The following is a 13398-nucleotide window of genomic DNA, read 5'->3' on the forward strand; positions in this document are numbered from 1 at the left end:
TCCAGGCGGAGAGTTAAAGAACACGACACACAGCTCTCCCAGAAATCCTGTATAATACAACCAATTCGATGACGACTTCGACACTCCTAAAGTGTTTCTACTTTTGTGTCCCATATGCATCAGATGTTCAGCCAACGGTCCGTGGGTGTGACGTCTGAGGCTGAGACTAGCACTTGACTAACTGGGGCCCAGGTTAGGAAGCAGACAGACTGCCTAAACCGACCGTCTGCTAGCCTCACGTCACAGAATTCAGCTAATTCTCAGCACATAGAGACTATTTCACCTAGATATCACACTACAGAGCAGGGGTGGCGAACGTCGGTCCTGGAGAGCCGCAGCCCTGCAGAGCCGCAGCCCTGCAGAGTTTTGCTTCAACCCTAATCAAACACACCTAAACAACCTAATCAATGTCTGAAGGGTTACTATAAAGATACAAGCATGTGAGTTTTAATTAGGGTTGGAGCTAAACTCTGCCGGGCTGCGGCTCTCCAGGATCAGAGTTCGCCAGCCCTTCTATAGAGACTGTGCCTGTTCCCCGAACTAGAAAAAACTAAAAACGTCCAAACCAATTTAAGAATAACAATTTAATTGATGTTTAACAAATAAATAACATATGTAATATGGATAAACAAATGATAAAGCTTGGCTTATTGAATATCAGGTCCCTTTCTAAGAAAGCACTTTTTGTAAATAATATGATCACTGATCATAACCTAGATGTGCTCTGTTTGACAGTAACCTGGCTAAAACAAGATGATTACATTATTTTAAATGGGTCTACCCCCCAAGATTACTTTTATAAACATGAGCCATGTCCAAAAGGTAAACAAAATTTTCAGTATTTCTCAGAGGGCGGGCTTCAAGTATAACTCGTTTGAAGTAAAGGTTGCTACATATAACATTATCCAGAGAAACAAGAGTTAATGATAAATCCTCTGTAATGTTTGTACTGGCTACTGAATACAGGCCACAAGAGCACCATACAGAATTTATAAAAAAAAAAATTACTGATTTTCTATCCGAGTTAGTGCTGACTGCAGATAATGTTTTAATTGTTGGTGATTTTAATATCCACGTTGATAATGAAAAAGATGCATTAGGATCAGCATTCATAGACATTTTGAACTCTACTGGGGTTAGACAACAAGTGTTAAGACCTACTTATTGTCGAAATCATCACAATGTTGGGTACCAAAGCAAAACACAAAAACATGCTAATTAAAAAAAAATGTAATATTTGAATATACTTTAATTTAATCCAAACTGTGTACATATTTAATTTTAAAGGTCTTTTGAATTTTAAAGTCAAGAATAACAACTAATTTAGCTAAAAAAAAAAAAAACTGTGACTGATGACACAAACAATGTTAACCATTTGTACATTCTCTAATACGCATATTTTAGATTCACAATTAATTTAAAAGCCTCTGCTGTAGCTAAAAATAATAAATATCATCATGTCCTTCTGTTTTTTTTACCCTAATAAAAGTTATAGGAGCATTACATAGTTAATAAAGAAACTTCATTCTAATGCTCATTATATAAGCATTAGCCGCGTTTATGCTAATTATTAACTACTCTAATAACAGCATCCATTTCAATCCGACATTCAAATTAAAATATTTAATAATATTCATAACAGTGTTTCCAACAGCCTTGTACTCTATTTGTGGCATCATATATATTATGACTGTGCTGTGTACTGTGCTCACAGACGCTACTCAGGCATTACAGTCAAGATGAAATGAAAATGACATCCATAATTTTCTGAAGACAGATGGTTTCCTTCAGAAAGTCAGAGCCTTTTGGAAAATCTATTTGTGGCGGTCAGTTTTGATATTGTGGCAGGCCACCCCAAATAAATCAATGTATTGGAAACACAATGAATCCATGCGTTTATGACCTCAAGCTTAGATTATTGTAATGATTTATTGGGTGGTTGTTCTGCACGCTTAGTAAACAAACTCCAGTTAGTCCAAAATGCAGAGTTCTTACTAGAACCAGGAAGTATGACCATATTAGCCAGGTTCTGTCAACACTGCACTGGCTCCCTATCAAACATCGTATAGATTTTAAAATATTGCTTATTACTTATAAAGCCCTGAATGGTTTAGCACCTCATTATTTGAACGAGCTCTTGTTACATTATAGTCCTCCACGTCCGCTGCATTTTTAAAACTCTTTCAAAAACACTGGGACAAGACCACAGGAACCAGATGAGTCCTCTGCACAAGCTGACTTTGCTGCAGCCTGGAATTAAACTGCTGGTTTTGTCTGGCCAGAGTAGAACTGCCCCCCGACTGAGCCTGGTTTCTCCCATGGTTTTTTCTCCATTTTGTCACCGATGGAGTTTTGGTTCCTTGCTGCTGTCGCCTCTGGCTTGTTTAGTTGGGGACACTTAATGTCCAACGACATCGTCGCCTTGATTGCACAGATACTATTTAAACTTAACTTAGCTGGATGATGACATCACTGAATTCAGTGATGAACTGCCTTTAACTGAAAATTGAGTGTTTAATTGTCATTTCGCCTTATTGACACACTATTTTCCTATTTAATACAATTACATTTAATTTAATGTAATTTGCATTACATGCCTTATTAGTATTCCAAAGTATTCAAAAGTATTTACATTAAGTTACAAAACTTGTGCAACCTAACGAAAAACATTACAAATCACGTTTTAATGCATGCATTTTGTAATCTGTAGTGAAATAAATTTTAAAAAGTAACCTTCTCAGCCCTGTGTATTTGCATAGAGTATTTTCATCATAATTAAAAAAAAAGACAAATCAAACAAGTCTTTTAGTTTTTCTATTTAGATCATTGTCATGGAAGCGATGATGAAAGTATGACAGTGAATAAGTAGAATACTCTCTGTGTGTGTATACTTTAAGTGTGAAGAGCTCACCTCCTTCATAATCTTGATAGCCTCCACTCTGTGCTGGGGTGGTGGGTAGAGCAGAATACGGTGGTACAGGGACTGCAAAACAGGCTTCATGGACTCGACACAGCCCACCAGACGGACTAAATCTGCTGCCACATAGCAGATGGTGCGAACGACTGGCCCAATCATGATGGGTGCACTCGATGAGCAGCCAGAACCCCGGCCCTGGTCCAAGACCGCTGTCCCTGGTGCCACGACGGAGTCCTGGGATTGCCCACCATGAGCTGAGGTGATGGTTTTATCACTCACTGGGTTTCCCATAATCACCACCAGAGTTGGACATAACTGCTTCCTGTTTGTAGACAGGAAGCAGTTAATAATAAAACCTGTGCTTAAGTTGAGCTACTTTTAACTACATAAAGTGCTGACACCCTTAATTTAAACAATGTGTAAAGAGAACAAAGGCATGTCTCACCAGATAAGGTCTGTGAAATTACGATGCAGGTGCATAGTAGGAGGACAGCTGCTCAGCATAGACAGAATACACTCCAGGTACAACAGCTGTAGCAGCTGGTTTTCACTAAAGAAAACACACATTTCTTTCATCACACTAATAAAACACTAAATCTGGATGGTTGAGCCCAAGCCTCCCTAGATATTAAGTAAACTGTAACGTATACTTTATGTAACATAAAAACCGATTAGAAAAGTGTTATCACACCTCTCTTCAACAAATGGGTATCATTCATACGTTCTGCCAGAAGTTTAAGACACTTAGGGGTGTCCAGTCCTGCTCTCGGAGAGCCACTTTTCCTAAGCTTGGCTTCAAACTGCTGCAAAACAACTCCTTCGAAGTTTCTAGTGATCCTGAAGACCAGGTTCAGCTGTGTTTAACTGCAAGACAGTGGCAGGACTGGACATCCCTGATTTAGGGTTACAAGTTTGCTATTTTACTATAAGTAGGAGCTATAACAATTTGATGACATGTAACCCTTACTTTGAGACAGACTCCAGTTTGTCACAGAAAACAGTGAGCACCATTACAACATCTTCATACAGTGCATCAGTAGTGGGAGACAGATCTAAAAACACATGAAGATAGAACTTATAATAAATGCCACATAATAACTGTAAGCAAGGTATTAAATGATACAACTGGTCGATTCAGGGTACCTTTGCGCTGATGCACAGGTATGCAACGTTCTTCACCATCAACACCCTGTAAAAATCCAACCAGACATTTTCATGTTTATTATATATTAGTTATTATATATTTGACTATAGAATGCCACCTTTGACCAATCACATTAGCATCTTTCAGAGAGCTCTGTAATAAGACATTATAGACATGTGCTTGTATTTAATAAAGCTTCGTGAAACAGCTGTGAAACGTGACTCACTGTGTTTTCTTGTCTATGGCGTAGCTGTAGGGTGAGGTCTCCAAGAATCTGACTGAGGGTGGCCCTGACCACTGTGTTGATACTGCGTTGATGACAACTTGATATGTATGTCTCAATACACACCTGGAAACACACAAAGATGCAACAGAATTTTAGCGCAAATGCTAAAATCCTCCACGACAAACTGCCTTTGTTTTTCTGAAATGATGAAGGTTACCATTCTCATTGTAGGTCATTGTAGATATTTTGCATGTCAGTTTTGATTATAAGTGAGACAACTTGAAACATACAACACTACTGTTTCATAATCACTTTTTTGAACTGGTAATATGTAAACTGGTTTGATGGTAAAGTGTGCAGTTTGCAATGTTACTTTTTTTTCCAGTTTAACATCCAGAGACGACAGTCCTGTCAGAGCAACATATTTGACGAGATGAATGCGCATGAAAGCTTGAGTGGATTGATATGTCTTGATATAACTTCTGATTATAATTGATATAACTTCTGACACAACCAAAGTTATTTTTGCAATTCTGTTTGGAGCTACTTGTACCACAGAAATTACACACCTCAGTAACAAAATAAAATGCATTTCATAAATCTGGCACACACAAAGAACAAAAAAGATTTTTATATAAAAAAAAAATAAATAAAAAAAAATCAATATCTCATTTGAACTGTGTAATGTAAGAAAAAGTATAAAACTGTAAAAACTGTATAAAAATGTATAATTGTTTTTTTTGGGGGTGCTGTGTATGCACCCCCCCCCCTGTGGATGCACCCCCCCCCCCCACAAAAAAACGCCAACGTTAAACCAATTGGGCATCCATGGAATGACTTAATTATTGCTATTTAAAAGCAGTCTTTATCAGCCATGATCCAGTTGATTCTGAAGAATGAACAAACACTGCATTGCCTGGACATGGAATGCTAACAGAAATTGACCAAAACAGATTCACAGCTGTAACTGCTGGCAAAGATCCTTTAGACAGTCCTAAAAACTAGGGCACAGTAATCTTCATTCTGAGAAATTCTAAAATGTTGCAATATACACAACAGTATGGTTCATTGCAAAGAGAATGACTGACTATAGAGCATCTGCCACTCTGCCATGCTTGGTCATGGAAAAAGGATCTAAGACGTGGCATCTATGACCATTCTTACCTGTAACCATAGCAACGAATGACACTGTTGGAGGCTAGGAAAATAAGTTTCATGATGGAAGAGAGATGTAGGGGAGAGTGGTTCACTATACCCCTGTTCCACCAGCATGAACCGGGTGCTAGTTCAGAGCCAGTGCTATTGCTGCTTCGGAGTTGGTTCGACTGGCGAGCCTTCTAAGAACCGCTTTGCCTGTCCACTGGCTAGAGAGAGCCACCATAGAGCCAGGTCTTACGTCATCTGAATATGTCTCATTTCCCCTAGCAACGGGAGTGCGTCAGCGCCAAACACAACGGGCTTGTTCAGGATGCATCGGCGCCAGGCGAACCGATCAGCATGCGATACCGAAGCGCCGCAGGAACGATCCAAAAGCATAAACAACATTAACAATGGTGGACATTACGTTGCTATTGATGTTCATGGCTTTAAGAACCACATTGTCATCCAAACACAGCGAATCCAACATGTTCGTGTTTAGATGTTATTTCAAATATGGAGGTTAAAAGTATTTGGTTGGTCACAGTAAACCTGCCCCCAGCCCCGACACTAGCAGTTCTAGCCCAGCAATGTTTTGGTGCTACTTACGAACCACTTTTCCTGGTTCAGAGCTGGTGCTATGGGTGTCGAAAGACAAAGAACCGATTTGAATCTAGGCTCTAGCTCCGAATCAGCACCCAAACTGCATTGGTGCAAAAGGGGTATGTGTGCTATTGTGCCATTCTAGGTACTTCTACACCTAGCAAAGACATTTGCCTTATACAAAATCAAAGGACAAAAGAGTCTTGTGAAATGTAATTCTTGTGAATTGAAAACCTGCTTTGATATTCTGGAAATACTTTGAGGCGAAATAGTTAATGGGTCGGCCATATGACTGCACATGCTCTGTCAGAAAGTGCTTGCTTTAACCTCATTATTTATGGCTTGCTCTCTGGGGCTCCTTGGAACAGTCCTGTGTGAAAATAAGAGATGCCTGGCACAACCAGACCCATTTACACATGATGATGTGCTTTAATGGGCTGTTTATGGCCAACCAGGGGAAAGATAACAAAGTTAGAAAGAAAAAAGAGGGGGAGGAACCTGATATACACAGACACAGTGGGATCTGATCACTTAGCATGCAACAGTTCATCTTTGTGCAAATACAATTTGCATAATGAATAAAATCTGCATGGTGCATAAGATTTCCCATAAAATGACAATCCCTCAGTAGAAAAAAAAAAAAAAAAAAAAAAAAAACCGAAGTGTGAAGCAACATGTGAATTCCTATACAAAGTATACAGTAAGTATACAGTAAACTATATTAACTCAGTATAACACAGTCTAGGGTGAGTCTCCCTCTGTATCCTCTTGACAGTAAATCCACATTTTAATGCTGATATTTACAATACTTCTTCCCATGGGTCAGCAAAAACGGTGATTCAATAAATACTATCATGATGCATAAATACCTTAAATTAAAGTAATTATAATTAGTTTTTTCTTTTAATTCTATCAAAATGCTGTGATACTGACCAAACCGCCACATCTTCCTCATTAAAGCACAGCATTACAGAGCAGCAGTCATTAAGAATAGATGCCCTTGAATAAGAGGGTTGCCAGATTCACTTTAGATTAGCAGTTTTTCATCAGCCATCTCATCCTGTCAGTTAAACGTCAATAAAGCATGTCTTACCTCAGCAATTCTCAAGATATTGTGCCCATTGATCTCAAAGGTAGAGGAATAGGTGACACAAAGCAGGACCTAAAAACACAAAGAACTACAAAACATTAGCCATTTGATATAACAGCACCGCAACTTAAAATGATTTAACACTTCTGTATTATAAACTGGAGATCAGGAACACATCATGTCTAGGGATGCATTTGTTCCAATAATGCTGCAAATCCATCTTATTACACCACGGGTGCAGACACTGAATTGATTAGGCCTGCTAAGATGCAGCACATTGTTTTTGACACTGATGATTCCAGCTCAATGCTGGCCAAACATTTTCTCCAAAAAACACTTCTAACAGAGCAGACATCTGTGATCATCCACACTGATGATGATGAAGGTTCAGACGAGCACGGACCTTCATGACCTCCACCTGCAGGTCTTCATGTAGGGTGGGCGTCACCCTGATAGCTTCCAGGATCTGACACAACAGCTGCTTCTCTGGAACCTCGGTTTCCACAGCAACAAAGCAATCCTCACAAAGGATCTTCTGTCAGTGCCACAAGACAAAAACACATGCAAACTGCTGAGAAGAGTATGAAGATGACAAAAAAAAAAAAAACACCGAACATTGGTCACCTTGCCATGTTTGTAAGCTAAATTATAAATATTAAATCTATTTTTACAATCTCTGAAAAAATGTGAGTAATTCCATGCAAAACTTGGCACCACAATGCTAGGCATTCACTGAATAATAGATCATAATTTGAATGGTAAAACTGTAAAAATGCTATGAATGAGGTAAAAACCTGTTAAGTGGTTAACAGTTAACCTGTTAAATTTACAGTTTTTGAAAGTAAAAAAGTCTCTGTGACAGCTCACATTTTTCATTGTTTCACAGTTTTATATTGATTTTTTATTGATTCTCAGTTATGTACATTAGCGTTCCATGTTGCATTCTATGATGCTAAATTATTGTTTATTGCATTATTTTAGTGTCATGTGCGTTACCATAATGGTATTTTTTGTATAACACATGCACCTTCATCATTTCAGTTATTGAAATGTTTTTACTGTGAATTTAAGTTCAATCTGCAAAACGTAAAATATTGCTACAAAAGTTCAGACAAACATAGCTGTCCGATTTTTACTGTGTTGCTATGTAGCTTTTGTGTAGTTGTTAACATGATGCAGTGCAGTTGCTGAGGTGATCTGTGTGGTTTGCTAGAGCATTGCTGTGCAGTTAGGGTGGGAATTTGCTTACTGGCCAAATACAAAAGAGTCTCTTAAACAGTCTGGTGCCAAGATATGCTCATGTCCATGGCTGAAACATTTCAAAACCAGTCTAACGTGCTTTGCTTGGCTTAGCAAATACCATTAAATAAAATAGAGCCAAAATATATGGGGTGCTGCTTTATCTTAAGTGTACTTCAATCATTTTTTTGTGTCTGTGAAATGTATTTCTTTTAAAACCCTAAAATGTTTAGTAATACACACACCTGCATTCCGGTGAGAGCAGTCTGAGCCAGTTTAGTGTTTTTAGACTCCAGTCCCAACTGAAGAGGGAATAAACACTTCTCTCTGTACAAAAATAGTTCACACTTAACACCAGAACATGAAAGATACGACTCATGAAGACTTTGCATCAAAGCATTTTCTAATGTAACTTTTACTCCCTCTGATAAATCATCTGGATAAAAGCATCTGCTATATCAATAAATATAAATAAACCTAAGATAGTAACCCATTTCAAAGGTATAGCCATGAAAATATTATGGAATGAGAATTTTTTGTAATTTTAATACTTTAATGTGTTTTCACTGTGTACAGATGAAAGGTTTAATTAATTAAAATTAATTTATGCTATGCAAAACATAAACTTAAATGTGCTTGTCTATTGATTTTCAAGAATTAAGTCTGTGTGGATCATTGAGTTTGTGTGAAAATGTATGTCTAAGAAAAACACTGACAATATAATATTGTATATGGAATCAAAACACTTGCCTGAGTTTAAATGGTGGTATTTTAACCGATCCATTCTGAGCCTGAAGGGTCTCTGTACAACCACAGGGAAAATGAGAGAAAAGAAAAAGGTTATATAAAATTTCAAAACTAGAAAACAGACATCGGAAAACATAAATATAAATACTTCTATATTAATGATTATAATAAATAAGAAAATGTATTGCAAATACACTGAAATTGTCATTCATCAAATATTCTACTAACAATATTGCTTCTGTTGCTTTTATTTTACACCTTACTATATCACATGGAAAGTAAACAACTTAGGTAAAAAAAATAAAAATAAAAAATAAACAACAAAAAAAACCTTTTAACCTCTTATTTACCAAAAAAAAAAAAAAAAATAAAAAATGAAAGCATCCATTAAAAAGATGAAGTTAACCATTTAAACAGAAGCTTCCTTACGGAAAGTCATTTAAAAGTACTGTGTCCTTATAATGCCTTAATAATGAAAAATTCATGCTAATTTCAAATGTACACTTGAACTGAATGATAACCATATTCACGCAAGGCAATACTTGCATGATATGTCCAAAAACATACTATTAATGGGGCCATGGGGCTCATTTTTTTTAATATGCATTTTGAAAATAAGGAGGTTTAAAGCCAAACCTTTCAAACACTTTAAATAAACACAAGCACATTCAATAAACTCAAGTTTTAATTGCAATATGCATAAGTGCCCACTTGAAATAAAGCAATTTTATTTTATTGCAGTTCGCATGTTTTCATTTCATTCTGCATGCTGTTACAAAAGAACCTGCAATTTGACAGCTTATGGAAAACGCATATATACTGTAACAGCTGTTATATCAGAATTCAGTTGTTCTAAATAAGCATCCGTGAAAGGCGAGCACACATGTGCTCTGACAGACTTATGTTGTTCTCAAACATTAAAACAGTGTTTTGAATTGCTGAACTCTTATTTAATTTATTCCTAACAAACTGGAGACGGACAGGTGCATCTTACCGCACGCGACACTGCATGAGTCCCGAATGGCTTTATGTTTACTGCCCGATGCCTCCTTTTGAAGCTTTCGCAGAATCTCCTCCATTGCGCTGAAGATGAATGATAGATGTTATATTGGTACGTGGGATAAAAATTATGGTTTCAGGCCTCCTGCATCCCTACAGTAAAGATGATTCACTTTAACAACGTCAATTATTATTATAAGCAGGGAGGCCGCCGATATTTAGTAACCCTGCGGATAATATAAATATAAAGGTTTCGACAAAATTAAAGTGAACATCTAGGGCTCTAGCTGCTTTCTAGTGCAAGCGTCGGATTTGTACTGTGGGTGCGCAGCCCTTGTGTCCAGCGACTTCCCGTCCGCGAGGTAAGTTACGAAAGCTACTATGGTGAAGGAGTAGTACCCATAGGTAGTACCAAAGACTATTTATTCATAAGCCACGCTTTCGTGGTTGGAGGGGAAAGAGCACCGTAATATCTAATTAATATGCAATTTTCACGTTTGCCATTGGAAGAATACCAAGCAAATTAAACAACATCTCATTCATATTCATGAGGTAATCTTTCGCCATAGTACAAGTTTAATAGTACTTTATTGAATGGAGCTGAGGTTCGATTCGTAATGATTTCTACACTGTTGTCACGTCTGGAACCCTTATTTTCATTTTTATTTCATTTTATCTACCCTTTTATAGGAAAAGACATGTAAATTTGACAGGAAAACAAAAAGTATGACTTTTAGTGTTTTGTCTTGTTTCTGCTCACATTAAAATAATTTGATACTAGTAAAATAAGGAAATTTTGATTTCACTTTGACAAAAATAAAGAAAATACAAAGTGACGGCATTACTAATCTTTTAAACACACATTCTGTGGTGAAGTACTGATCTATAATAGAAAACACTATATAGATAATCTATCATTATATTATATTATAGTATATTATATTATATTATATTATATTATATTATATTATATTATATCATAGAGAGTCATTATATAGATCAGTGGGTGCAGGCTTAGCGGACAGACAGACGGGCAGATTTTTATTTTTAAACCACATACCAGATGTTGTTTTGTTGCAGCAGCAAAGCCACTGGAAGGCGTGGGCAAGCCTGCAACCTTTATCTTGAACCTTTATCCAAAAAGGCCTAACAGCTAATGCAAAACCTACCACAGAGTACAAGACAGGTGTATATAACTAATCACAGAAGATCACATCAAAGGAAAAGATTAAAAGACTTACACATTTCTATTGTTTTAAAAGCCTTCTTGTTACACCAGTTAAAGGGATAGTTCACCCAAAAATGAAAATTATGTCATTAATGACTCACCCTCATGTCGTTCCAAACCTGTGAGACCTCCGTTCATCTTCGGAACACAGTATAAGATATTTTAGATTTAGTCCGAGAGCTTTCTGTCCCTCCATTGAGAATGTATGTACGGTATACTGTCCACGTCCAGAAAGGTAATAAAAACATCTTCAAAGTAGTCCATGTGACATCAGAGGGTCCGTTAGAATTTTTTGAAGCATCGAAAATACATTTAGGTCCAAAAATATCAAAAACTATGACTTTATTCAGCATTGACTTCTCTCCCGGGTCTGTTATGAGCGCGTTCACAACACTAGTTTAATGATATCCGGTTCGCGAACGAATCACTCGATGTAACCGGATCTTCTTGAACCAGTTCACCAAATCGAACTGAATCGTTTGAAACGGTTCGCGTCAACAATAAGCATTAATCCACAAATGACTTAAGCTGTTAACTTTTTTAACGTGGCTGACACTCCCTCTGAGTTCAAATAAACCAATATCCCTGAGTAATTAATTTACTCAAACAGTACACTGACTGAACTGATGAACGCCGAGCCAGATAACGAACGAAACATTGACTCGTTCTCGAGTCAAGAACCGTTTCTGTCAGACGCATCCGGTTCGAGAACCGAGGAGCTGATGATACTGCGCATGCGTGAAGCAGACTGACACACAGCGCGTCTGAACCGAACTGGTTCTTTTGGTGATTGATTCTGAACTGATTCTGTGCTAATGTTATGAGCGCGGGTAAACCGAAGGCCAATGAAGTCATTACGTCGAGCGCAAAAGAAATGGTGAACCGTTTTCGGCAACCGGTTTATTAAATCAAACTGTCCGAAAGAACCAGTTCGCGGAAAAGAACAGAGCTTCCCATCACTACTGGTGATCCGAAAACCGATGCAACCGGTTCTTGACTCGAGAACGAGTCAATGTTTCGTTCGTTATTTGGCTCGGCTCGGTGTTCATCTTTAGTTCTCTCTTCACAGCAGTTCAGTCAGTGTACTGTTTGAGTAAATTAATTACTTCGGGATATTGGTTTATTTGAACTCAGAGGGAGTGTCAGCCATGTTAAAAAAGTTAACAGCTTAAGTCATTTAGTGGATTAATGCTTATTGTTGACGCGAACCGTTTCAAACGATTCAGTTCGATTTGGTGAACTGGTTCAAGAAGATCCGGTTACATCGAGTGATTCGTTCGCGAACCGGATATCACTAAACTAGTGTTGTGAACGCGCTCATAACAGACCCGGGAGAGAAGTCAATGCTGAATAAAGTTGTAGTTTTTGATATTTTTGGACCAAAATGTATTTTTAATGCTTCAAAAAATTCTAACGGACCCTCTGATGTCACATGGACTACTTTGAAGATGTTTTTATTACCTTTCTGGACGTGGACAGTATACCGTACATACATTCTCAATGGAGGGACAGAAAGCTCTCGGACTAAATCTAAAATATCTTATACTGTTTTCCGAAGATGAACGGAGGTCTCACGGGTTTGGAACGACATGAGGGGTGAGTCATTAATGACATAATTTTGATTTTTGGGTGAACTATCCCTTTAAAGATAGTCCCAAAGTAATGCTGCAATTCAGTAAGCAAAACATAAAAAGTGGTTTCTGACCTGAAAATTTACATTAATGTATATAAAATTCTAAGAAGATTAAGTATATTTTGTTTTCCACTAAATGCTTTTTTTTATTAACACTTCCAAACAAAACATTTTCCCAAAGTAAAGAAAAATCCTTATCAATGTTCTCGGTCACAAATAGGGAAAAGTCTTTCCACAATAATTTAGAGTAATGGCAAAGCCAGAATAAATGCACAATAAAAGAACAATTTGTATCAATATCTTCGGTGATTGAGCGTTGCACAACTCTGACTGAAATTCAATGACTTCAAGGCTGTAATGCGATTGGTTATCAAAGCGCACGTGATCCAGGTTGACCGTTACGCTTCAGGGCGTTTATCTGGCAGCAGCTCAAGC

The 13398-nt window shown here is 37.5% G+C and overlaps 1 protein-coding gene across 1 annotated transcript in view; it reads right to left on the reverse strand.

Moving 5' to 3' along the window:
* LOC109050380 (brefeldin A-inhibited guanine nucleotide-exchange protein 3-like) overlaps positions 1 to 10489 on the reverse strand; it is a 58716-nt gene extending 48227 nt beyond the window's left edge. The window contains exons 1-10 of the mRNA XM_042768342.1: positions 10098 to 10489; positions 9107 to 9158; positions 8602 to 8683; positions 7521 to 7652; positions 7121 to 7189; positions 4288 to 4410; positions 4061 to 4106; positions 3885 to 3969; positions 3363 to 3467; positions 2912 to 3239 (exon numbers count right to left, since the gene is read on the reverse strand). Of these exons, the coding sequence (XP_042624276.1) occupies positions 2912 to 3239; positions 3363 to 3467; positions 3885 to 3969; positions 4061 to 4106; positions 4288 to 4410; positions 7121 to 7189; positions 7521 to 7652; positions 8602 to 8683; positions 9107 to 9158; positions 10098 to 10182 (1107 nt within the window). The 5' untranslated portion in view covers positions 10183 to 10489. The remainder of the gene's footprint in view (positions 1 to 2911; positions 3240 to 3362; positions 3468 to 3884; positions 3970 to 4060; positions 4107 to 4287; positions 4411 to 7120; positions 7190 to 7520; positions 7653 to 8601; positions 8684 to 9106; positions 9159 to 10097) is intronic.
* Between the last annotated feature and the right edge of the window lie 2909 nt (positions 10490 to 13398).

Source organism: Cyprinus carpio, chromosome A13 (assembly GCF_018340385.1).
Source record: "Cyprinus carpio isolate SPL01 chromosome A13, ASM1834038v1, whole genome shotgun sequence".
NCBI lineage: Eukaryota > Metazoa > Chordata > Actinopteri > Cypriniformes > Cyprinidae > Cyprinus > Cyprinus carpio.